Raw genomic sequence first — 25,512 nt, 5'->3', positions numbered from 1 at the left:
TGATTCTTAGTATTCTGATTTAGTTGTATATATTGGAAACTGGATTTGTGTAAGTAAAATTTGAAAAATAGTTTCTCAGGAAAGAGCTGATTGGCATGAAAAGTTAGTAAGCATTGTTGCTCCAGTAAGAAAAAAGCCTACCAGCAATGTAGAGAGAATTCTAGCTCCAGAGAGTCTTAGACCTCCACGTGGTTTGAGTGCACATGTGGAGGGAGAGGAGTCAGTAAAGAACATTAGCAAGGAGGGCTGTGAAAGAAACGGAGGAAGAGGAGAATCGGGAGGATAGGGGTCTTGGAAGCCAAGAGAGTAGCGTGCTCAGCTGGGACACTTGTAGCTGTCAGGTCAGTTTGGAAGAGGATCACACATGTCTTGGGATTTAGCAATGCTGAGGTTATTGATGCCTTTTCAGAGCACTTTTAGTGAAGTGACTGGATGCAGAGACTAAAATGTCACGAGGAGGGACTTCTCTGGTGGCCCACTGGTTGAGAATCTGCCATGCAGTGCAGGGTATGTGAGTCCAATCCCTGGTGCGAGAACTAAGATCTCACATGCTGCGGGGCAGCTAAGCCTGTGCACTGCAGTTACTGAACCTGTGTGCTCCAGAGCCAGCTTGCTGCAACTCCTGAGCCCATGCTCCACAACTGGAGCATCCACACACCACAAGAAGAGACCCCGCATGGTGCAGCAAAGACCCGACAGCAGCCAAATAAAGGTGCTTAAAATGCGATGAGAAGTGGGTGGGCACTGAGGAGCTGAGAGCCACGGGCACAGAGAGCCCTTGAGGATGGCCGCAGCCAAGAGGGGCTTCTGAGGCGCTGCTCTCTCTCCCCTTTGTCTCTACGACGGGAGAGACAGGCAGGCGCAAATGAGGGAAAAGGCGGGGAGTGATCACTGACGCAAGGCTCCTGAGAAGTCAGGGAGGGCTCGGGTCCAGGTTATTTCTGCAGGCCATAACGATAACAAATCCTACCAGAAAAAATACATACATAACAGAAGTATTGGGGGAGGGATTTAAAAAACTAGATACAAGATGAAGACAGAAACTAAAATTTGCACATAAGTTAACAGAAAATTAAAAGAGTAAACATTTTCAGTGCGTCAGAGACTAAACAACTGATGAAGATGAGTGATAAGATGGTGGAGGTTTGACAGCAAACAGCAAGCTCTGTAAGGCAATTAATCTCCAACTGAAAAATAAATCAGATTCAAGGGCAAATTAGAAATAATAAGTTTACCCATGGAAGTAATAAAGGGATGGAAGCTAGCTGCTTAAGTCCAGTGGCTAAACGTATAAATTTAAGAAATTGGGTGAAAAACAATCCTGTGGCTACCAGAGGGGAAAAGGGGAGGGATAAATTTGGGATTAACAAGTGACACTGCTGTAGATAAAATAAACAGCAAGGACTGCTTTGTAGCACTGGGAACGCTATTTGGTACCTTTTAATAACCTGTCAGTTAGTTCAGTCGCTCATTCGTGTCTGACTCTGCAACCCCGTAAACCCCAGCATGCCAGGCCTCCCTGTCCATCACCAACTCCCAGAGTCCACCCAAACTCATGTCCATTGAGTCGGTGATGCCATCCAACCATCTCATCCTCTGTTGTCCCCTTCTCCTCCTGTCCTCAATCTTTCTCAGCATCAGGGTCTTTTCAAATAAGTCAGTTCTTCGCATCAGGTGGCCAAAGTATTGGAGCCTCAGCTTCAGCATCAGCCCTTCGAGTGAATATTCAGGACTGATTTCTTTTAGGGCAGACTGGTTGGATCTCCTTGCAGTCCAAGGGACTCTCAAGAGTCTTCTCCAGCACCACAGTTCAAAAGCATCAATTTTTCAGCGCTCAGCTTTATAGTCCAACTCTCACATCCATACATGACTACTGGAAAAACCGTAGCCTTGACTAGATGGACCTTTGTTGGCAAAGTAATGTCTCTGCTTTTTAATATGCTGTCTAGGTTGGTCATAACTTTACTTCCATGGAGCAACCGTCTTTTAATTTCATGGCTGCAGTCACTATCTTCAGTGATTTTTGGATTCCAAAAAAAGTAAAGTCAGCCACTGTTTCTACTCTTTCCCCATCTATTTGGCATGAAGTGATGGGACCAGATGACATGATCTTAGTTTTCTGAGTGTTGCGCTTTAAGTCAGCCTTTTCACACTTCTCTTTCACTTTCATCAAGAGGCTCTTTAGTTCTCAGTTTCTGCCGTAAGGGTGGTGTCATCTGCATATCTGAGGTTGTTGATATTTCTCCTAGCAGTCTTGAATTCCAGCTTGATTCACCACACGGCGTGGCTTAGTTTCATTGAGTTAGACAAGGCTGTGGTTCATGTGATCAGATTGGGTAGTTGTCTGGGATAGTGATGTCAGTCCGTCTGCCCTCTGATGCCCTCTCTCAGCGTCTACTGTCTTACTTGGGTTTTTCTTACCTTGGGCGTGGAGTATCTCTTAGTGGCTGCTTCAGCAAAGCGCAGCCACTGCTCCTGACCGTGGACGTGGGGTAGCTCCTTTCAGCCACTGCACTGTGCAGCTGCTGCTCCTGTGCCACACGTTATAATAACCTATAGTGGAAAATAATCTGTAGAATACATATACATATGTTCATATGTATGCACCCACTCTCACATATATCTAACTGAATCACTTTGCTGTACATCTGAAACTAATCCAATATTATAAATCAATTATACTTCAATTTTTTCAAAAGTTGGGAAGAAAAATAAAGAATTGTATTTTTTAATTTGAATCATAAAATTAAATTCAACATTGAAAATAAAGACAAGAAGTAAAAAATCTAAAGATTAAAGAAATTATAATCTAATGTGAAAATAGTGAAAATGGAAACATCTAAATTTAGGGTAACTAGTAAGGTCCACTTTTATTTTTACTTCTTTTATAGAAAACACTGATAGAATATCACCCCTGTCAGAACATTACCACATGAAACAGAGTGGTCTTTGGCACAAGCTGCTGCTTTATATCAGGTCTTGCTTAATCTCCCTCTGTCATTCTTCTCTTGGTTCCTTCATCACGTGAGTTAAGTGTCTGCTGTATGCCAGAAGTATTGGAAGAGATGCTAGATCTCACGTTCCAGGAGAGACTCAGAATGAATAGTCAGTTTCTGGTAAAGTGTGATAAATGCTAAAATAAATGGAATCTCAGGGTACCATGGGAGCATGAATAAAACACCCAACTCAGCCTTAGGAAATTGGGAAGGCTTTTCAGAGAAGATATGTTAGCACAGCTCTGAGGCTTAGAAGGTGGTCAGCAAAGGAGTAGTGGGATTGGCCTTTAAGGTGGAGGAAACAAGACACGCATTCTCTGGAAGCGAGTCTTGCCGGGGCACCTGCGCTGTGTGCCTAAGGATTCCAGCAGTTGCCCACCCCTAGGCCCACATGGCTCTTGCAAGTTCTCAGGACGCAGGGGGAAGCACCACCCACACACCAGTGTGGCTATCACTACTTGGCAGATGGGGTGTTTGCAGTTTTAAGAAATGGGAGTGAAACTGATCAATGTGGAGGGCTTTAGGCTGCCCTGAGGTGGGGAAGAGAGTATTTATTTACTTACCTACTCACAGCCTACTTTCAATATTCAAATACTTAATGTTTGCCTTTCAGTGTATCATTGAAGGGCAGATATTAGAGTCGCCCCTGCTCTCCGCAGTTTGAGAGAATTTGTGCTCAATTTGTGCTCCCATGCACACCAGCAACGAAGACCCAGTGCAGCCAAAAATAAATAAAATCTGTTTGATTTTCACAAGAAGTTTAAGAGACTCTCTCAGTCTTTGTTCTGTGTGTTTGTGCTAGTCGCTTGTGCCCCTCCCCTTTCTGCTTGAGCAGTTTTCACGTGTTTTAGCTTCCAGCTTCCCCTGAACTTAGACCACTACGCTGCTCTTTTCCTTTCCTAGATTTGTAAGGTCTCCGCGTGGGCATTTTACACTGCTTTGATACTTAATTTCTGTGCCAGGCATGCATCTTCAAGGTGTTCGGTTCTGTTGTCTTTCTCTCTGGTATTTAGTATGTTACTGAGCATTTAAGTTAATATTCGTTGAAGTGAGTATTCCATAATTGTTCCTGTCCAGAATTGTTTGGTTCTTGTTAAGGAATAATTAGTCTCATTACTATTTCTGGACTCAACAGGAAAGTCCATACAGAAAAAAAAATTGAAGTTGTTTCTCAATAATGTAAAATTTTTTTCCAAATTTACTGAGATATATTTGACAAATAAAATTGTAAAATACTTTAACATTTTATATCACCTATAATTTCACATTTTCATTATGACTTTTCAGTTCAGTTCAGTCGCTCAGTCGTGTCCGACGCTTTGCGACCCCATGAATCACAGCACGCCAGGCCTCCCTGTCCATCACCAGCTCCCGGAGTTCACTCAAACTCACCTCCATCGAGTCGGTGATGCCCTCCAGCCATCTCATTCTCTGTCATCCCCTTCTCCTCCCGCCCCCGATCCCTCCCAGCATCACAGTCTTTTCCAGTGAGTCAACTCTTTGCATGACTTTTAGTGGAAATAAATTTAGTGCTTCGTAGATATTTTATGCCATATTACTGCTTGTCTTTACTTAATAAATTACTTCAAGTATAAACAACTGGGATTAAATTCTGGCGTAGTGCCAGTCAGTCATCAGTCCTCTAGTTGTGTTGTAGAGCTGTTGACGTTATTTTCATTGTTCAAGTTATTTGTTAATTAAAGCCAAGCATAGATAAAATAACCATATCGTGATATTAAGTGATTATAAAAATCCTTTATTTTTTTCTTCTGAATAATGGTGACTACTTCCTTGAACAAGAACTTGAATTTAGGGACTTCCCTGGTGGCTCAGCTGGTAAAGAATCCACCTGCAATGCGGGAGACCTGGGTTTGATCCGTGGGTTGGGAAGAGCCCCAGAGAAGGGAAAGGCTACCCACTCCAGTATTCTGGCCTGGAGAATTCCATGAACTGTATAGTCCATGGGGTCGCAAAGAGTCGACACGACTGAGCGACTTTCACTTCATTGGTAGTCCAGTGGTTAAGAATCCCCCTGCCAGTGCAGAGGACGTGGGTTTGATCCCTGGTTCAGGAAGATCCCACGTGTCGAGGGGCAGTTAGAGCCTGCATGCTACAACTACTAGAGCCCGTGCTCTGCGACAAGAGGGACCATTGCAATGAGAAGCCCACACACTGCAACTGGAGAGTGGCCCCCGCTCTGCAATTTGAGAAAGTCCGGGCACACCAGCAACAGAGACCCAGTGCAGCCAATAGCAGATAAAGTTTGTTAAATAAGAACTTGAATTTCTTATATTTCTATTGATATAAAGGTTTTCAAAGACCCTTTGTGAATAATGATTTGGATAAATTTGGGGGAACAGGAAACTTCTTTTCCACATACAGTCTGTTTTTGGAATTTGTATTGATGATGGCGTTGTTCACAGAATCTGTTCTTAATGGGTGGGGATTCCTTAAGAGGATTTTTAAGTTTTCCTTCAGTATGTTTCATCAGTTTTGCTGTTTTGTTGTACCCCTTGGCGTGTCTTTGCAGTCTTAGACTTTGTGACTTATTAGAGAACTGCTGTTCTTCTAAGTGGACAGCGATACTGTCAAAGCATCAGGGAGAATGAAATGGAAGTGGTAGCTATTAGGAGCTAGGGAAATGGGGTGGAGGTGTGCTCCTGGGTTGTGGATAGACTTCACACACATCTGTGTAGAAAATCCCCGTGTTTCATAGAAGACAAGCATACAGATCTCTAGGTATTCTTGAAAATTCTCCCAAGACAGGTTATCATAACACATTGACTAACTGCTTATATTTTTAACCATGATAATTATCTATGAAACTGACATTATTACTGAAAGTAATGTCTGTTTCAGAATTTCAGAGTTTCATGATTTTTATAAAGTCTTTCAAAAGTTGACTATTAAAGTCATGACATAGGGCTTCCGTGGTGACTCAGACTGTAAAAATACTGCCTGCAATGCAGGAGACCTGGATCGGGAAGATCCCCTGGAAAAGGAAACAGCAACCCACTCCAGTATTCTTGCCTGGAGAATCTTATGGACATATGGACAGAGGAGCCTGGTGGGTCACAGAGTCAGACACGACTGAGCAACTTACACGCACAAATCATGACATAAACTTTTTTTCTCTGTTTGACTGAGAAAGGACTTAAGTTTCAGAGTGTAGAAACTGTTTCAGGAAAAGGTGAGTCATAGTTGTCGACAGTGTCAGTCACCACAAATTGTGAAACCATCTGTCTCCCACTTAGCTATGTATTAGGAGATCTGTAGTAGCAAACACGCTCTCATTGCTGATGATCACCATGATGATAAAAGAGTTTAGGGACAGCTGTTATTTAAGAGGGATGATAGATGTAGCATTTCTCTGCAGCTAGTGGCATCGCTGCATTTTGTGTGTTCTCTGAGTAGTGTGAACATTTCCTTTCTTTTGCTGAGCAGTGTGCTTCTAGGGTGTAGAGAGCAAACATTTCCCCCCTGGTGTTGTCTACTGTACACCTCATTTATTCAGTGTTTAGTTTTTCATTATTTATTTCCTTCTGGTGTTACCCATTTGTGCTGTGCTCCTTTCCTTCCCTCCCTCTCAGCCCTCAAAGTACTGGCAGTGACCAGTTCCAGGAAGGCTAGGCACACCGTTCTCTGGCACTGCATATCTGCAGTCTTCAGAATAAATATTTGTGACTTTCTTCCTCCTTCTGAACTGCCCTTCCCTTTTCATTTTAACCTGTTATAAAAGTAAGGATAGGAATGGAAAGAGCAACCAGGGACAGCTTTTTAAGATATGCAGAGTGCCAGATGTATGATTCCCATGTTTGCAGAATCAAAAATTGATCAACTTCCCCTGACAAATTTAAATGTACTTGAAAAAACTTCCCTCCGAATCTAGGACAATGACCATGTAATTTACTGTCCCAATGGATAGTTTCGGTGTCTGTGTATCTTGTTAGACAAGTGGATATAATAAGTTAATATATGTATCCTAATGTGAAACTGTAGAGAAATATTTGCCCATAAATATAAATTAGATGAGGCTTTCCTGGTGACTCAGCAGTAGAGAATCCACCTACAATGTGGGAGCCACAGAAGACATGGGTTCAGTCCCTGGGTGGAAAAGATCTCCTGGAGAAGGGCACGGCACCCCACTCCAGTATTCTTCCCTGGATAATCCCATGGACCAAGGAGCCTGGCAGGCTACAAGTCCGTAGGGTCACACAGAGTCGGACACAACTGAAGCAGCTTAACACAGCACATAAATTATAGGAATATTTATTCTAGTTTCATGTTATTTTCCCTGATAGTTGAGTTGGTAAAGAATCCTCCTGCAATGCAGGAGACCCCGGTTCCATTCCTGGGTTGGAAAGATCTGCTGGAGGCTACCCACTGCAGTATTCTTGGGCTTCCCTTGTGGATCAGCTGGTAAAGAATGCGCCTGCAGTGCGGGAGACCTGGGTTTGATCCCTGGGTTGGGAAGATCCCCTGGAGAAAGGAGAGGCTACTGATTCCAGTATTCTGGCCTGGAGAATTCCATGGACTGTATAGTCCATGGGGTCACAAAGAGTCAGACACAACTGAGTGACTGTCACTTAACATGTTACTTTAACTAATTTAAACTTTCAAATGCAGACCTGAGCTTTTCTAATTTTCTTTGGTACTTACTGAAAAATTTGTTCAAGGATACTTGAATTTCATCAAGACTGTTACTAACTGAACCGAAAGTTTGGCTTTCTCATTTACTCCAAGCAAAATCAGTCTCCTTGTGGTGATGATGGAGATGGGGATCAGGAGATACGTAATGCAAAGAAGTAGAGGAAAGCAGCAGAATGGGAAAGACTAGACATCTCGTCAAGAAAATTAGAGATACCAAAGGAACATTTTATGCAAAGATGGGCACAACAAAAGACGGAAATGGTATGGACCTAACAGAAGCAAAGATATTAAGAAGAGGTGGCAAGAATACACAGATCTATACAAAAAAAGATCTTCATGACCCAGATAACCACGATGGTGTGATCACTCACCTAAAGCCAGATGTCCTAGAATGTGAAGTCGAGTGGGTCTTAGGAAGCATCATTACGAACAAAGCAAGTGGAGGTGATGGAATTCCAGTTGAGCTATTTCAAATCCTAAAAGATGATGCCATGAGAGTGTTGCACTTAATATGCCAGCAAATTTGGAAAACTCAGCAGTGGCCACAGGATTGGAAAAGGTCTGATTTCATTTCAATTCCAAAGAAAAGTAATACCAAAGAATGCTCAAGCTACCGCACAGTTGCACTCATCTCACACACTAGCAAAGTAATACTCAAAATTCTCCAAGCCAGGCTTCAACAGTATGTGAACCGTGAACTTCCAGATGTTCAAGCTGGATTTAGAAAAGGCCGAGGAACCAGAGATCAAATTGCCAACATCCATTGGATCATCAAAAAAGCAAGAGAGTTCCAGAAAAACATCTATTTCTGCTTTATTGACTATGCCAAAGCCTTTGACTGTGTGGATCACAATAAACTGTGGAAAATTCTTCAAGAGATGGGAATACCAGACCACCTGGGCTGGCTCTTGAGAAATTTATATGCAGGTCAGGAAGCAACAGAACAAACACGGAACAGCAGACTGGTTCCAGATTGGGAAAGGAATACGTCAAGGCTGTATATTGTCACACTGCTTATTTAACTTATATGCAGAGTACATCATGCGAAATGTCAGACTGAAAGAAACACAAGCTGGAATGAAGATTGCTGGGAGAAATATCAATAACCTCAGATATGCAGGTGATACCACCCTTATGGCAGAAAGTGAAGAGGAATTCAAAAGCCTCTTGATGAAAGTGAAAGAGGAGAGTGAAAAGGTTGGCTTGAAGCTCAACATTCAGAAAACTAAGATCATGGCATCTGGTCCCATCACTTCATGGCAAATAGATGGGGAAACAGTGACTATTTTTTGGGGCTCCAAAATCACTGCAGATGGTGATTGCAGCCATGAAGTTAAAAGACACTTGCTCCTTGGAAGAAAAGTTATGACCAACCTAGACAGTGTATTAAAAAGCAGAGACATTACTTGGCTGAGAAAGGTTCATCTAGTCAAAGGTATGGTTTTTCCAGTGGTCATGTATGAATGTGAGAGTTGAACTATACAGAAAGCTGAGCACTGAAGAATTGATGCTGTTGAACTGTGGTGTTGAAGAAGACTCTGAGTCCCTTGGACTGCCAGGAGATCAAACCAGTCAATCCAGAAGGAAATCAGTCCTGAATATCCATAGGAAGGACTGATGGCTGAAGCTGAAACTCTTGATACTTTGGCCATCTGATGCGAAGAGCTGACTCATTGGAAAAGACCCCGATGCTGGGAAAGATTGAAAGCAGGAGGAGAAGGGGACGACAGAGGATGAGATGGTTGGATGGCATCACCAACTTGGTGGACGTGAGTTTGAGCAAGCTCCTGGAGTTGGTGAGGGACAGGGAAGCTTAGCGTGCTGCAGTTCATGGCATGGCAAAGAGTCAGACAGGACTGAGCAACTGAACTGAACTGCAGTGAATGAGCAGAAGTCAGGGTAGATCCATCCCTTGGATTGCTGGGAGTTCTGTTTGTCATATCTTCCTCCTCTCTTCACCAACCTACATTAGATATGATCAGTCATTTGTATTTTGTCAATCTGTGAAGTTAAACAGAGTCTTTCCCTTGTAATTTCCTTTACAGGTAACGTTTTAATGGAGCATCTCTCTCCCTGTACAGATACAGACTCTGATTCATTGCATTGTCCTTTGTGGATGTATTTATAGCCCTGCTGGCAGCAAGCTGCTTGAAGTGCTATGGTATCCAGAGAATAGTTAAGCATTTTGACGAAGACTTGATTGATTTTATTTCCTTGAGGAAAAAGTTAATGTCTCTGGTTGTTGTTTTTTTTTTTTTTTTTGCCTCTTCTCATCTGTCTAGTTGCTGATCATCTGGGCTGTGATCCTCAAACGCGGTTCTTTGTCCCTCCTAACATCAAACAGTGGATTGCCTTGCTGCAGAGGGGAAATTGCACCTTTAAAGAGAAAATTTCACGGGCTGCTTTCCACAATGCAGTTGCTGTAGTCATCTACAACAATAAATCCAAAGAGGAGCCAGTCACCATGACTCATCCAGGTAAATAAAAACAGGAAGTTGTAGATTTTGTTTTCCCTCTGACAAATTATTGCTTTATAGGAAGGCATTCTACCTCTTGCTGAAACTATATCATTTCCAACATAATTCTAGGATTATATTTTTCTTTGGTATTGCCATTTGTTTGTTGAGATGCATTTTTTCTTTAAGTTGAACTTTTTCTTACATAATGACAGTAAAACACTGTGAGACTTGCACTTATTAAGGAACTGACTGTGACTGAATCCTTAGTCATTTTACATTTCACTTGATAACTTTGAAAAATAATATCTTAGATTTAGAATCATTCATCCAGATTATGTCATGCCTTTTATCTTATCAAAATGAATGTTGGAACTAACTTAGTAATTACTTTAATTACAGTAATAACCATATTTCTTCATTTTTGTGGAAACCGGATATTTCTAATGTACTTGTTTTAATAACAATGGTGCAATTTATTGAGCACTGCTATATATATGGCAGGCACTATATGGCAGTGAGTTTTTTGGTTTTTATTAGACTTTATTTTTTAATGCAATTTTAGGTTCCCAGCAGAATCTGGACATTTTTCAGACTGGCTTTTTTCACTTAGTTATATGCATTTAGGTTTCCTCCATGTCTTTTCATGACTTGATAGCTCATTATTTTCGAGTGCTGAATATTCCAGTGTCTGGATGTTCCACAGATCATTTATGGAGTACTCACTGCAGGACATTTTGGTTGCTTCCAGGTGTGAGCAGTTATGAGTGAAGGCACCATAAATATACATGTGCAGGTTTTTGTGTGGACATGTTTTCAGTTCCCTTGGATAAACACTAAGGAGCCTGATTGCTAAGTTGTACAATAAGAGAATAGTTTTGTAAGAACATCAAACTATCTTCCAGAGTGTCTGTACCACTTTATACATTTCCAGCAGCAGTGAATGAAAATTCCTCTTACTCCACACCCTCACCAGCATTTAGCGCTGTCACGTTTTTTTTTTTCTTCTTTTTGGTCATTGTAATAGGTTGTTTTAATTTGTGTTTCTCTGATGACATGATATAGTGGAGCCCCTTTTTACGTATTTTCTTAGACAGTATGGCCTCGTGGCCTCATCCTGGCCATGTATGTTATAGGTACTCTCCCACTTACAGACCAGGAGGTTGAAGCAAGCAAGGGCCAGCAGAAGAGAGGCTTAGACCCAGGTGTTTTGGTGTTTACCTTTCAGTTTACCAATCTGTCTCTTACAACTAGTTGAAACCTAGATAAACTTCAATTCTGCATTTATAAGAAATGTTAGATTAATGACTTATTTAAAGAATTAACTCTTTAATCATATAATTAATATTTGCATTATCAATTTTAGAGTTATCTTGCAAAGACCTCACCCTAACTTAAGATCATTGATACTTTCGTGTATACGTTGATAGAATAATGCAGATTAATTTAAATTTCATTGTTCTAACTTGTTTTCTTCCCTTCAAATTAAGCATTTTAGAATTAAAATATATATTTTTTCTTTTTCCAAAAGTAATTTGTGCTCATTGTAGAAAAACTGAGACTTTTTAAGGAGAGTATAAATAGAATGTGTGGTTTTCCCTGTCAGAGATCACTAACACAGAATTTTAAATCAGTTATCCTCAAAAAAAAAAAAATGACAGTGGTTTTTCTGCCTAGGTCTCAGAGCAGATGCCAGTTTGCTCTCATCAGCTGTATAGAGGGAAGAAAAAACTTCAAGATTTTGGACCTAATCATTCCTTGCTGTTTTCTTCTTACTGAAAACACACAAAAAATGGATAGAGAGAAATCCAACTGAGAAAACAACTGAGAGTGTGTTTTTCTTTCTACGTGATGTTATCTTACACACACAGAACTGCTAGAGGGGTAGTGAGAAGGAGAGTCTTTTACGTGTGTAAAGGTCTGGGGGTTACAAGAGAGGGAATCAAGTTTGCTTTTTTCCCCCAATGATTTTTGTTTAAAAAAGGAGAGAATTCTTTCTCTTTTATTACATTTTAGCTAATAACACAAATAAGGAAAATTAGGGATAGAGTTTGAGGATATATTCTTAGGATATAGAACTTTTGTAAGGCAAATGTAATATAAGAGCAATAATAAATGGCTTTATATTGCAAAATATATGGCTTTATGATACATAGAAAATTAGAAAGAACAATGTGAGACAGTAAATTGATAACAATACCTCAGAGAGAAATTTAGTACCGTCTAATACCATTAACGGAGAAGGCAATGGCAAGCCACTCCAGTACCCTTGCCTAGAAAATCCCATGGATGGAGAGGCCTGGTGGGCTGCAGTCCATGGGGTCACTCACTCGGACACGACTGAGCGACCTCACTTTCACTTTTCACTTTCACGCATTGGAGAAGGAAATGGCAACCCACTCCAGTGTTCTTGCCTGGAGAATCCCAGGGACGGGGGAGTCTGGTGGGCTTCCGTCTATGGGGTCGCACAGAGTCGGACACGACTAAAGCGACTTAGCAGCAATACCATTAAAGAACTCTAACATTGTGATCTAGTAATGTCATATCTAGATAGATGCTCTGGAATACTCTTCACATTTTGATGTACATATGTATCCTCTGGGAATCTTGTTAAAATGGAGATTTTGATTTGGTAGGTCTGGAGTGTAACCTGAGATTCTGTATTTTTAGTGAGTTTATATGTGATACTAATGCCACTGGTCCACAGATCTTGCTTTGAGAAATAGGTAAAGATAAGAAAGCTAGGTTTTCATCTCACATTTTTCACTGACTTCCTCCCTGTGATGTAGGCCACGTTGCCTCCTGTGTAGGAAGACCTCTTTGGCCTCTAAATCTCTTTCTCTGGACGGCCATGAATCCTGCTGTGGAGGACAGCAGCGTAAGCAGTGTCTGTGCTCTGAGAACCCTTGTTTTCCTGGCTCATTAGTGTGCATTGCTTCTCTCTCCCTTCACAGAGCCCTTCCTTCCTGTTTCTGTGTGAGGTTCAAGGCCCCTTCTGTCAGAGTAACTAGATAGCCCCTGTATCTACACCTGCACAGATACCTGGAATACACCTGTAGTTCCGCATCTCAAGGGGGAGATGCATGTTTTAGCCCTCCCCTGCTCACATTTCAATTCAGTTATCCACCCGTCATTTGAGAAAAAGCACCTTGTGCTGTGCACTGTAGTATGAACTAACATGAACTAGTAAGCGTTGATAATGAGGCCCCTGGGTCACACCCTCTGATTTTACTGCCTGAGGCCCCTTCACTCTTCACAGTGTCTTTTTTGTGCCTCTGGACGGTACTGTCCTTTCGCTTTCTCTTGTCATCGTGTGTATACTTCACTGGTGGTAGAGAGAAGACTGCGGGTTTAAGTTAAAGTTTGTCTTTTTATTTTCTGCAGTGGTTAGCAAAAGATCTTGAACAAAATAAGTATGTGCTGCATTGAAATGATATCATGAAGATATTTAGCTTTGTTAAGCTTTCACTTCATTTAAGGATATATTTTATAACTAATTTTAAAATTTCACATCGTTAAGTATTTCATTTTCTTGCCTTGTTGACAGTGTTTCAAGAACTTATTCCTGTTTGTTCTAATGAATGCCCTTCATCTGGTGGCTGAAGGACATCTTTTCTGGTGCGGTGTCCATGACATCATTGACAGGAAAGACCGCTCAATTTGTGGTTTTATTTGTTACCTCTATTTGGCAGAATGAGTTCTTTGTAATGTAGTTAACACATATGTGGTAGTATAAAGGGGAAGTTATGGGCACTTGCCTAGTTTAAAATCATGCACATTTGTATAAAAGTTAAGGATTTATTTTCCTTGTTTTTAAAAATTAATATAGACTTTATTGCTTAACAGTCATAAATTGTGTCAAATTGTTGTCAAGTCAGAGAGCTCTTTTATAGTTTTATTTGTATGTCTGTAAGAATCTGTGAGCATTTTTTCATTGCTAATAGGAAGATGAGGTAATTTAGGTAAACATTTAACCAAATAATTTACTTTTCTATCTTTATGTCAGTTAGCAGTATTGAATGCTTCTTAGTGTTCCTTTAACTGGTTGAATAGAATCAATCAAATAGCTCTTCGCCTTTTCTGCATCATATTCTCTTTTTTAAAAAAGATATATAGCTCTGTATTATCTAGCAATGAACGGAAAAAAATTACTCTGTAGAATATAGGATATTCTCTTTGTGAATAGGAAAAAAATCACACCTTGTGAAAACAAGTAAAGCTAAATCACAAATACATTGTAAAATATCTTTAAATATCCATAATTTGGGCCACTTCATGTAAATCTATTCTTTTATTCTAAAAGCCCATCAAGAAAATAAATAATAGTCATACTGTTGCTTTAACTGTTTAGTTTTTAGGTTCTAATTGAATATGAATTTAATTACCTCAGAAAAGATTGAGTCTTTTAAATATACTACTATAGCAGAAAATAGACTCTTAATTGTGTTCTGTGGCCTGACTTTGCAAATATCTCTTCTGTATCTTCCATATGATCCATACACTTTTTTCAGAAATTCATAATTACCCTCTTACACTGTTGGTGGGAATGCAAACTAGTACAGCCACTATGGAGAACAGTGTGGAGATTCCTCAAAAAACTGGAAATAGAACTGCCATATGATCCAGCAATCGCACTCCTGGGCATACACACCGAGGAAACCAGAATTGAAAGAGACACATGTACTCCAATGTTCATCACAGCACTGTTTATAATAGCCAGGACATGGAAGCAACCTAGATGTCCATCTGCAGACGAATGGATAAGAAAGCTTTGGTACATATACACAATGGAGTATTATTCAGCCATTAAAAAGAATACATTTGAATCAGTTCTAATGAGGTGGATGAAACTGGAGCCTATTATACAGAGTGAAGTAAGCCAGAAAGAAAAACACCAATACAGTATACTAACGCATATATATGGAATTTAGAAAGATGCAAATGATAACCCTGTATACGAGACAGCAAAAGAGACACAGATGTATAGAACAGTCTTTGGGACTCTATGGGAGAGGGTGAGGGTGGGATGATTTGGGAGAATGGCATTGAAACACGTATGTTGTCATATGTGAAATGAATCACTAGTTCAGGGTCAATGCATGTTATAGGATGCTCGGGGCTGGCATGTGGGGATGACCCAGAGGGAGGATAAAGGGAGGAGGGAGGTGGGAGGGGGTTCAGGGTGGGGAACTTATGTAAACCCGGGGCGAATTCATGTCAATGTATGGCAAAACCAACCAGTATAATATTGTAAAATAATTTGCCTCCAATAAAAAATAAATTAATTACCAAAAAAAAAAAGTATGGTATCACACTTCCCATCCATATTTTTACATTCTTGCTATTATACATTCATAATCTATGAGATTGTTTTGAGTGCTTTTAAAAATTAAAAAAATTTTTTTTCCTTCATGTGAAAAAAAAAAAAAAAGAAAAATCTGAAACTAATATGTAACCAGCAGCTTTTGAAAAAGAACAACTTTTAAAAAGTGGCTGCTAATGATTCTGTTTTAAGACATTCCTGTAAGCTCTGAACTTGTTCTTTATTTCCCTGTAAGTGGAGAGCCCCTCCCTCTGCCAGATCCTTAAGACAATTTATCTTCTAGTATTCCTAATTCAGACACTGCAGGCTCAGTATCCTGAGTAAATTGATTGGACTCATCACTTGACTTGTGATTTTATCCTGCTTGTGCTTATCCTTTCCTCTCCAGCAGTAGAAGAGGAGGAAGCTAAAATAATGTAAAGGATCTGTGTGGGGTTTAGAGTACTGGCTTAGAAATCAGTTTCACAGGTTACAGGACAGAAGGCATTTTTTACTTGTTAGCTGTTTATATGACAATGAACTGGATTTACAGGGACAAGCTCAGAGCTAGTGCCGCAGGCACCGCTGCTAAGGAAGATGGTGCAGCCTTACTCTATGTGTTAGAGGACTGGTAAAGATTAATTGATGTCTTACAGTACTCCTCAGTTCGGGTTTTTCAGGAGGTAGAATATTGAGGCAGGATAATTCTTGGCTCTGTAGAAATGTCCTTTGTATTTATAGAGTGTTTAGCCTCCCAGGCACATGCCTACTAAATGCCAGAAGTACCCCTCCATATTTTTAACAGTGTAAAATCCTTCCCCAGAGTTTGTAGATGGACTCTTCCCTAGGAGGGCTTTTCTGCCCTTGTAAGACTTACTGTCAAACTCTTAAGTCTGTAGAGCCTTTGGAGGAGGAATGAAAAAAAGTCACTTGTTGGTGAGGGTAATGGGAACAGAAAAACTGATGAAGGGAAAAGTGATAGGCTTTTATATTATTTACTCATATGTTGCATTTCTAGTGTTCTTTTTTCTTTGTGTAGTCACAGATATCATCTAGTGTCATTTCCCTTTCAATCTAGATAATCTTTTAAATCATTTCTTGCAGTGCAGATTTGCTGTGACAAATTCTCTCATCATTCATTTGCACTAAAGTGTCTTTTTCTGCTATCATTTTTTAAGGACATAGATGTAGAATTCTAGGTTTTAGCACTTTAAAAGTGTTGTTTCTTTGTTTTCTAGTCACTGTTTTTTTTTTTCAGATAAGTTCCATTTTATAGCATGACTCTTTAAAATAAACCTTTTAGAACAGATTTATATTCACAGAAAAATTGCAAAGATAGTACAGATAATTCCCATAGACACTGTGCCCAGTTTCTCTTATTATTAACATATTACATTAGCATGGTACATTTTTTGCAGTTAATGAACCAATACTGGTATTTTATCATTAACAATTAATGAACCAGTATTGGTATATTGCATGCATGTGTGCGTGTTAAGTCACTTCAGTCCTGTCCCATCCTTGGTGACCCCATGGACTGCAGCCCACCAGGCTCATCTGTCCATGGGATTCTTCAGGCAAGAATACTAGAGTGGGTTGCCCTGCTCTTCTCCAGGGGATCTTCCTGACCCAGGGATCAAACCCGTGTATCTATGTCTCCTGCAGTTGGGTTCCTTGCCCACTAAGCCACCAGGGAAGCTCTTGGTATGTTATTATTAACTAAAGCCCATATTTTATTCTGTTGGGCTTATCCTTGGGCTTCCCTTTTGGCTCAGCTGGTAAAAAATCCACCTGCAATGTGGGAGACCTGGGTTTGATCCCTGGGTTGGGAAGATCCCCTGGAGAAGGGAATGGCTACCGACTCCAGTATTCTGGCCTGGAGAATCCCATGGACAGGGGAGTCTGGGAGGCTACAGTCTAGTCCATGGGGTCGCAAGAGTCAGACACGATTGAGTGACTTTCACGTCACTTCCAATTTTATTCCAGTTTCTTTAGTTTTTATATAATGTCCTTTGGAGTTCCAGGATCCCATCCAGGATATTACATTACTTTTGGTCATTATATCTGCTAGGCTTCTCTTGGCTATGACAGTTTTTTAGGACTCCTGTTCGGGTATTTTGTGTAATGTCCTTCAGTGGGATTTGTTTGCTTTTTCTTCATGATTAGACTGAGGATATGGGTTTGGGGAAGGAAGACCACAGGGGTAAGATGTCATTCTCATCACCTGTCATGTTCTATCAATGTGAGTGATCACTGTTGGTGCTGACCTTGACTACCTGGCTGTTTGTCAGACTTCTCCATTATAACATTTCTCTTTTCCCTCTTCCATACAACACTCTTCAGGAGGTCACTGTGTACAACCCACACTTAAGGCTTTGGGAGTTAGGCTTCCCGTCCTTAGGGTAGAGTATTACATATTTACTTGGAATTATTCCATATGGATGGTTTGTCTCTTTTCTGTTGATTTATTCAGTCATTTATATGTATCAGAATGGACTTACGGATATTTATTTTGTACTTTGTATTATAATGCAATATTTCTTGGCTTATTTTTTGTTCACATTATTCCAACTTTGGCCATCGGGAGCTCTTTCAGATGACTCTTGTGTCCTTTGACATGTTTCCATTACTATGAGTGTTGTTTTTTTGTTTGTTTTGTGTTTTGAGCATTTTCTTCTTTTCTGGTGCTATAAGATGCTCCAGGTTCATCTTGTATTTATTTCCTTTCCTATTCCTAGAATCAAGCATTTCTCCAAGGAACCCTAGTTTCCATTTATTGGAAAATGATACTAGAAATCAAGCTCTGGGTATTAGATGTACTTGTTACTATTAAGGTTTTATTGTTTCTGGACCTTCTCAGTTGACAAAGGAAATATGTATGTGTATACTAATATCTGTATATGCACATAACTAAATATGTCTATATATAACCATTTGTATCTATATTAAACTAAGAATGAGTTCATACTTAGGTCTCCAACTCTAATCCATTACATTACATGGATCCTTGTGGTTTTCTCCCTTTGCTTATCTGTATAAACTCCCACTCCAAAAGTGAGAAACCTGACTGACACCAGCCACCATCCGTTTTCTTCAGTTCCCTGAGCTCTCAGACTTAGAAGTTTTTAAACATAAAAAGCATATTGTAAGGCCTTTGGAGTGCTGGTGCTTGGTGTAAAAGCTACCATTAGTTTTTTCTCAACTTAAATCTTCCCTGGTTGAAACGCCTGTGGACTTAACTTTTCTTTCTCCACTCATTAAATTTTTTTTTATCAAAAACTTGTACCTAATCAAATTTGCAAGCTTTTGCACAGCAAAGGAAACCATGAACAAAATGAAAAGACAGCCTACAGACTGGGAGAAGATATTTGCAAGTGGTACAACTGACAGGGCTTACTTTCCAAAATATACAAACAGCTCACATAGCTCAATAACAGAAAAACACACAACCCAATAAAACAGTGGGCAGAAGACCTAAACAGACAGCTCTCCAGAGAAAACATAATAGGTGGCCAGTAGGCAAACGAAAAGATGCTGATCATCACTCATCAGAGAAGTGCAAAGCAAAACTATAATGAGGCTCCACCGCACATAGGTCAGAATGGCCGTCACTAAAACGTCCACCATTATCAGACATTGAACCTTCAGATTTCCATTTGTTTCTGTCTTCACAAAATTCTCTTAATTGAAAAGAATTTCGACTTCCTGGAGGATTATAAAAGGCACCTGAAACAGTTCTTTGCTCAAAGAGATAAAAAGTTTTGGAAAATGAAATTTTGAAGTTGCCTGAAAAGTGGCAGCATGTAGTGGAACAGAACAGGGAATACCCTGTTCCATAAAGTTCTCAGTGAAAATGAAAAATGTGTCTTTTATTTTTCCTTAAGAACCAAAGGAACTCTTTGGCCAACCCAATACAGTGGAATATTACTCAGCCATAAAAAAGAATGAAATAATGTCATTTGCAGCAACATTGATGAACCTAGAGATTATCATACTAAGCAAAGTAAGTCAGAAAGAGAAAGGTAAACACCACCTGTTATCACTTACGTGTGGGGTCTAAAATATGGCACATACACATATGGACATATTTACACAGACTCAGAGATAGAGAACAGACTTGTGGTTGCCAAGGGGCATGGGATGTGTAGGAGGGGAAGGTTGGGAGTTTAGGATGAGTAGGTACAAACTGATATATAGGATGTATAGCATGGGGAACTGTATTCAATATCCTGGATAAATCATAATGGAAAAGAATATGAAAAAGAATATATATATGTATAATTGAGTCACTTTCCAGTACAGCAGACATTAACACAACATTGTAAATCAACTATACTTAAATAAGATTTTAAAAATGAAACTTGTAAGAAAACATAAATATAGGTATCTTAACTTGAAAATGGCACAAAACTAGGTGAATCTTGGAACGTATAACAATGAAAAGAAAGTATTCATTAGGTCAGCCCACAAATGGTGTAAAAACGTTAGTAACTAGGTTTTGTGGAGAAAGTAACAGTTCAAGTTGAGGACAGCTGGGAACAGGAATCATGTGAGCTCCACATATGCTGAAATGCAGCATGGCTGCTACAAGCATTGAAAGCGTGACCTGTGTCCCTGTAAGCGCGCTGTTCAGATGGAGGGAGAGGCCAGTGTCAGGCTGCTCTCGGCACTGAAGTGTTACATTCATCCTTAGCTGAAAAAGACATTTTAAAATGTCAAAAAAAGAACAGGATGGAAAAAGTTTTGTTGAACACAATTTGGAATTTTAGCATCCAGTTAATAATGATAGTGTTTTAGACCACTAAGTAAAATAATAACCGTGAATTCATACTGATCTAAAAAAGTTAAATAAAGTGAAAGTTTGATGAGGAATGGAATGCTTACCTAGTCTCAAAATGCCTCCCTACAGAATCCTTAACAATTACTAGGGGAAAGAGTCACTTCAAATGCCTGGAGGACATCACCTTTGTGAATGATCACAGTGAACATCACTAGTAAGGGGCTTTATCCAAACTGTGCCACCTGGGAGTATTCACGAGAAAGGGCACAGCATCGCTTCTGTGATGTTCCTGCCAGAGGTGCGTGACCCGAGTCTCGCCACAAGGAAACACCAGGCACATCCAGGATGAGGGACATTATACAGAATAAAGACATCAAGGTCGTGCGCGCCGGGCAAAGCCTGAGAGACTGTTGAATGTAATGCGTGGCTCTGGCCTGGACTGCTGTAAAGGACATTATTGGGAAATTGAGTGAATTGAATGGACTCTCAGATTAGACAGCAGTAATGTATCAGTGTTCCTCTTCACTTTCTGCCATAAGAGTGGTGTCATCTGCATATCTGAGGTTATTGATATTTCTCCTGGCAATCTTGATGCCAGCTTGTGCTTCTTCCAGCCCAGCGTTCCTCATGATGTACTCTGCATATAAGTTAAATAAGCAAGGTGACAATATACAACCTTGATGTACCCCTTTTCCTATTTGGAACCAGCCTGTTGTTCCATGTCCAGTTCTAACTGTTGCTTCCTGACCTGCATACAGGTTTCTCAAGAGGCAGGTCAGGTGGTCTGGGATTCCCATCTCTTTCAGAATGTTCCACAGTTTATTGTGATCCACACAGTCAAAGGCTTTGGCATAGTCAATGAAGCAGAAATAGATGTTTTTCTGAAACTCTCTTGCTTTCTCCATGATCCAGCGGATGTTGGCAATTTGATCTCTGGTGCCTCTGCCTTTTCTAAAACCTGCTTGAACATCTGGGAGTTCACGGTTTACATACTGCTGAAGCCTGGCTTGGAGAATTTTGAGCATGACTTTACTAGCGTGTGAGATGAGTGCAATTGTGCGGTAGTTTGAGCATTCTTTGGCATTGCCTTTCTTTGGGATTGGAATGAAGACTGACCTCTTCCAGTCCTGTGGCCACTGCTGAGTTTTCCAAATCTGCTGGCATATTGAGTGCAGCACTTTCACAGCATCATCTTTCAAGACTTGAAATAGCTCCACTGGAATTCCATCACCTCCACTAGCTTTGTTCATAGTGATGCTTTCTAAGGCCCACTTGACTTCACATTCCAAGATGTCTGGCTCTAGGTCAGTGATCACATTATCGTGACTATCTTGGTCGTGAAGATCTTTTTTGTACAGTTCTTCTGTGTATTCCTGCCACATCTTCTTAATATCTTCTGCTTTTGTTAGGTCCATACCATTTCTGTCCTTTATCAAGCCCATCTTTGCATGAAATGTTCCCTTGGAATCTCTAATTTTCTTGAAGAGGTCTCTTGTTTTTCCTATTCTGTTGTTTTCCTCTATTTCTTTGCATTGATCACTGAGGAAGTCTTTCTTATCTCTCCTTGCTATTCTTTGGAACTCTGCATTCAGATGCTTATATCTTTCCTTTTCTCCTTTGCTTTTTGCCTTTCTTCTTTTCACAGCTATTTGTAAGGCCTCCTCAGACAGCCATTTCGCTCTTTTGCATTTCTTTTCCATGGGGATGGTCTTGGTCCCTGTCTCCTGTACAGTGTCACGAACCTCTGTCCAGAGTTCATCAGGCACTCTCTCAATCAGATCTAGTCCCTTAAATCTATTTCTCACTTCCACTGTATAATCATAAGGGATTTGATTGAGGTCATATCTGAATGGTCTAGTGGTTTTCCCTACTTTCTTCAATTTAAGTCTGAATTTCGCAATAAGGAGTTCATGATCTGAGCCACAGTCAGCTCCTGGTCTTGTTTTCGCTAACTGTATACAGCTTCTCCATCTTTGGCTGCAAAGAATATAATCAGTCTGATTTCGGTGTTGACCATCTGGTGATGTCCATGTGTAGAGTCTTCTCTTGTGTTGTTGGAAGAGGGTGTTTGCTACGACCAGTGCATTCTCTTGACAAAACTCTATTAGCCTTTGCCCTGCTTCATTCCGTGCTCCAAGGCCAAATTTGCCTGTTACTCCAGGTGTTTCTTGACTTCCTACTTTTGCATTCCAGTCCCCTATAATGAAAAGGACATCTTTTTTGGGTGTTAGTTCTGAAAGGTCTTGTAGGTCTTCATAGAACCGATTAACTTCGGCTTCTTCAGCATTACTGGTTGGGGCATAGGCCTGGATTACTGTAATATTGAATGGTTTGCCTTGGAAACGAACAGAAATCATTCTGTCGTTTTTAAGATTGCATCCAAGTACTTATGGCAGAAAGTGAAGAGGAACTCAAAAGCCTCCTGATGAAAGTGAAAGAGGAGAATGAAAGGTTGGCTTGAAGCTCAACATTCAGAAAACAAAGATCATGGCATCTGGTCCCATCACTTCATGGGAAATAGATGGAAAAACAGTGGAAACAGTGTCAGACTTTATTTTTTTGGGCTCCAGAATCACTGCAGATGCTGATTGCAGCCAGGAAATTAAAAGACGCTTGCTCCTTGGAAGGAAAGTTATGAACAACCTTGATAGCATATTGAAAAGCAGAGACATTACTTTGCCAACCAAGGTCCGTCTAGTCAAGGCAATGTTTTTTCCCGTGGTCATGTATGGATGTGAGAATTGGACTGTGAAGAAAGCTGATTGCCAAAGAATCGATGCTTTTGAACTGTGGTGTTGGAGAAGACTCTTGAGAGTCCGTTATACTGCAAGGAGATCCAACCAGTCCATTCTAAAGGAGATCAATCCTGGGTGTTCATTGGAAGGACTGATGCTAAAGCTGAAACTGCAATACTTTGGCCACCTCATGCGACGAGTTGACTCACTGGAAAAGACTCTGATGCTGGGAAAGGTTGGGGGCGGGAGGAGAAGGGGACAACGGAGAAGGAGATGGCTGGATGGCATCACCGACTCTGTGGTCATGAATTTGAGTGTACTCCGGGAGTTGGTGATGGACAGGGAGGCCTGGCATGCTGTGATTCATGGGGTCGCGGAGAGTCGGATACGACTGAGCGACTGAACTGAACTGAACTGAATGTATCAGTGTTAATGTCCTTATTTGGGTGACTGTACTATTTATATATAAGTGTTTTTTGTTTGTTTGTTTGTTTATAGAATGTACAGTGAATGTTTAGGGATGATATGGCATCATGCCAGTAGCTTACTCTTGAATGGTTTGGGGGAAAAGAAGTTTTTAAATTTCCAACTTGTAAATGTTAGATTCTTTTAAAAATCTTTTTTAAAAATGAATAATTTGGGACTTTGGGAATAATTAGTATGGAGAAAAGACTGAGGCAGAGTTCCAGGGAGGATGTATTTGACTTCTTCCAAGGGAAGAGGAGTTTTCATCAATCCTTGGAGGTGTTTCTTGTATTTGATGGCATCTTATGGTTTCACAGGATTTTTTCTTCATGATACATACAGTAATGATGCACTTTACAGTGTATGGTATTTTGCAGCATCGATAAGTGAAATAGAATTTATTTGTTCAGTGATGCTTCTCCAGAGAAGAGAACCAAGAGCCATGCATGGGCATTCAGGAATCAGGAATTTAGTTATTGAGAGGACCTTTCTGGTACTAAAAACTGGGCTTCCCTACTGGCTCAGCGGTAGAGTCCACCTGCCAGTGCAGGAGGCACAGGTCCCATCCCTGGTCCAGGAGGATTCCACATAGCGTGGAGCAGCTGAGCCTGTATGCACCACAAGTGTTGAGCTTGTGCTCTAGAGCCCGAGAACTGCACCTGCTGAAGCTGCGCACGCTAGAGGCCGTGCTCTGCAACAAGAGCAGCCTCTGCAGTGAGAAGTCTGCACCGCAACTGGAGGGCGACCCCTGCTTTCCCTCACTAGAGAAAAGCCCATGCGGCAATGAAGACCCAGCCCAGCCAAACATAAATAAATAGAATTTTTTTAAAAAAGTAATTTATAGGTGGTTCCTGTATTATGTTGAAGATGATCTCTAAGAACTCTTCTAACTAAAAGATTGGATCATTTTCTTGGTGTCTGGTGCTGTCCTCCTAATTACCCTCCTACTTTTCTGCCTCTCTACATCCAGGGCAAAAGTGGCTTTTTTTCCATCTGGTCTTTGCTCCTATCTTTTCTTTATTATGATGTAGAAAATAAGAACAGAAATTACCTGATGAGTACATATAGGCAGGGGATAGCATAAGAAGAAAAGAAAGGACATTTGAGTACTGGGCATTGAGCCTTGGCCCTACTTGTTTGAGGAACTTCCCACTCAAGGAATAAAAGAACAAGGATTCAGTAGACCCTTGTTCTTTTTAAGGGCAGTTTATAGCCGAGAATCATCAGGAATTATCAAGCAACTCTGAAATCGCTTGGTGGCTCACATGTGGAGCTCCCCTGTATGTCAGCTTTTGGGCAGGCGGTTTAGGTTCAGACTTCAGCACAAGTTCATCAGTGTTGTGAACCTTGAGGGCATCAGCTGGATACCCATGGTACTGGCATTTTCTCAAAGCAGTACAGCTGCTTCCACACCAGTGTACTTCCACAGTAACAACTTTACCTTTCATTCTCTTCTTCCGCACCGTGTGTCCCTCTTATGTCAGTCGTTCACCTCCCTGCCTGTCACTTCTCAGAGGCCCTGACTCCTGGCTTACTCACCCATACATACGTAGCCCTGCCGTCATCCTGGCCAACTTCAGTACCCATGTGGGGAGTGAACAACCAAACCTAAAATTCTCTTAGATCCTTTGACCATCCCACCTCATTAGGAACCTGGGCCTTATCATCTCCTGGAATTTTTATATCTCTTGAGTTTCGGTTCCAGTGTCCTGTTCTCTGACGCTGCTTCTTCTCTTTCTCTCCTTCTGTCACTTGGCTTTGTTGAAGCTTTCAGTTCTGTGAGCCCTCTGTTCTCTCACATTTATCCTCCTCCACACTTCACCCTTGCATACTACTTAGATCATGAGCCACTGTTTCAGTCACTTTGGACAAACAATTTCATTTGGTCAATAAGAAGTGTCTACCATCACATGAGCCTATGCATTGGAAAAGACCCTGCTGCTGGGAAAGATTGATGGCAAACGGAAAGGGGGCAGCAGATGATGAGATGGTTAAATAACATCACTGACTCAGTGGACATGATTTGAGCAAACTTTGGGAGATAGTGAAGGACAGGGAATCCTGGCATGCTGCAGTCCATGAGGGTGCAAAGAGCCGGACATGACTTAGCAACTGAACAACAACCATT

At 40.7% G+C, this 25,512-nt stretch overlaps 1 protein-coding gene across 2 annotated transcripts in view; it reads left to right on the top strand.

Annotated features, from left to right (window-relative positions):
* RNF130 (ring finger protein 130) overlaps positions 1 to 25,512 on the top strand; it is a 147,481-nt gene that overhangs the window by 32,648 nt on the left and 89,321 nt on the right. For both annotated transcript variants that reach the window (XM_055429981.2, XM_055429980.2), the window contains exon 2: positions 9,929 to 10,123. In XM_055429981.2, the coding sequence (XP_055285956.1) occupies positions 9,929 to 10,123 (195 nt within the window). The remainder of the gene's footprint in view (positions 1 to 9,928; positions 10,124 to 25,512) is intronic.

Source organism: Moschus berezovskii, chromosome 8 (genome assembly GCF_049115385.1).
Source record: "Moschus berezovskii isolate FMDL1 chromosome 8, NW_MosBer_1.0, whole genome shotgun sequence".
Taxonomy (NCBI): domain Eukaryota; kingdom Metazoa; phylum Chordata; class Mammalia; order Artiodactyla; family Moschidae; genus Moschus; species Moschus berezovskii.
This window is presented reverse-complemented; position numbering and strand designations above follow the sequence as displayed.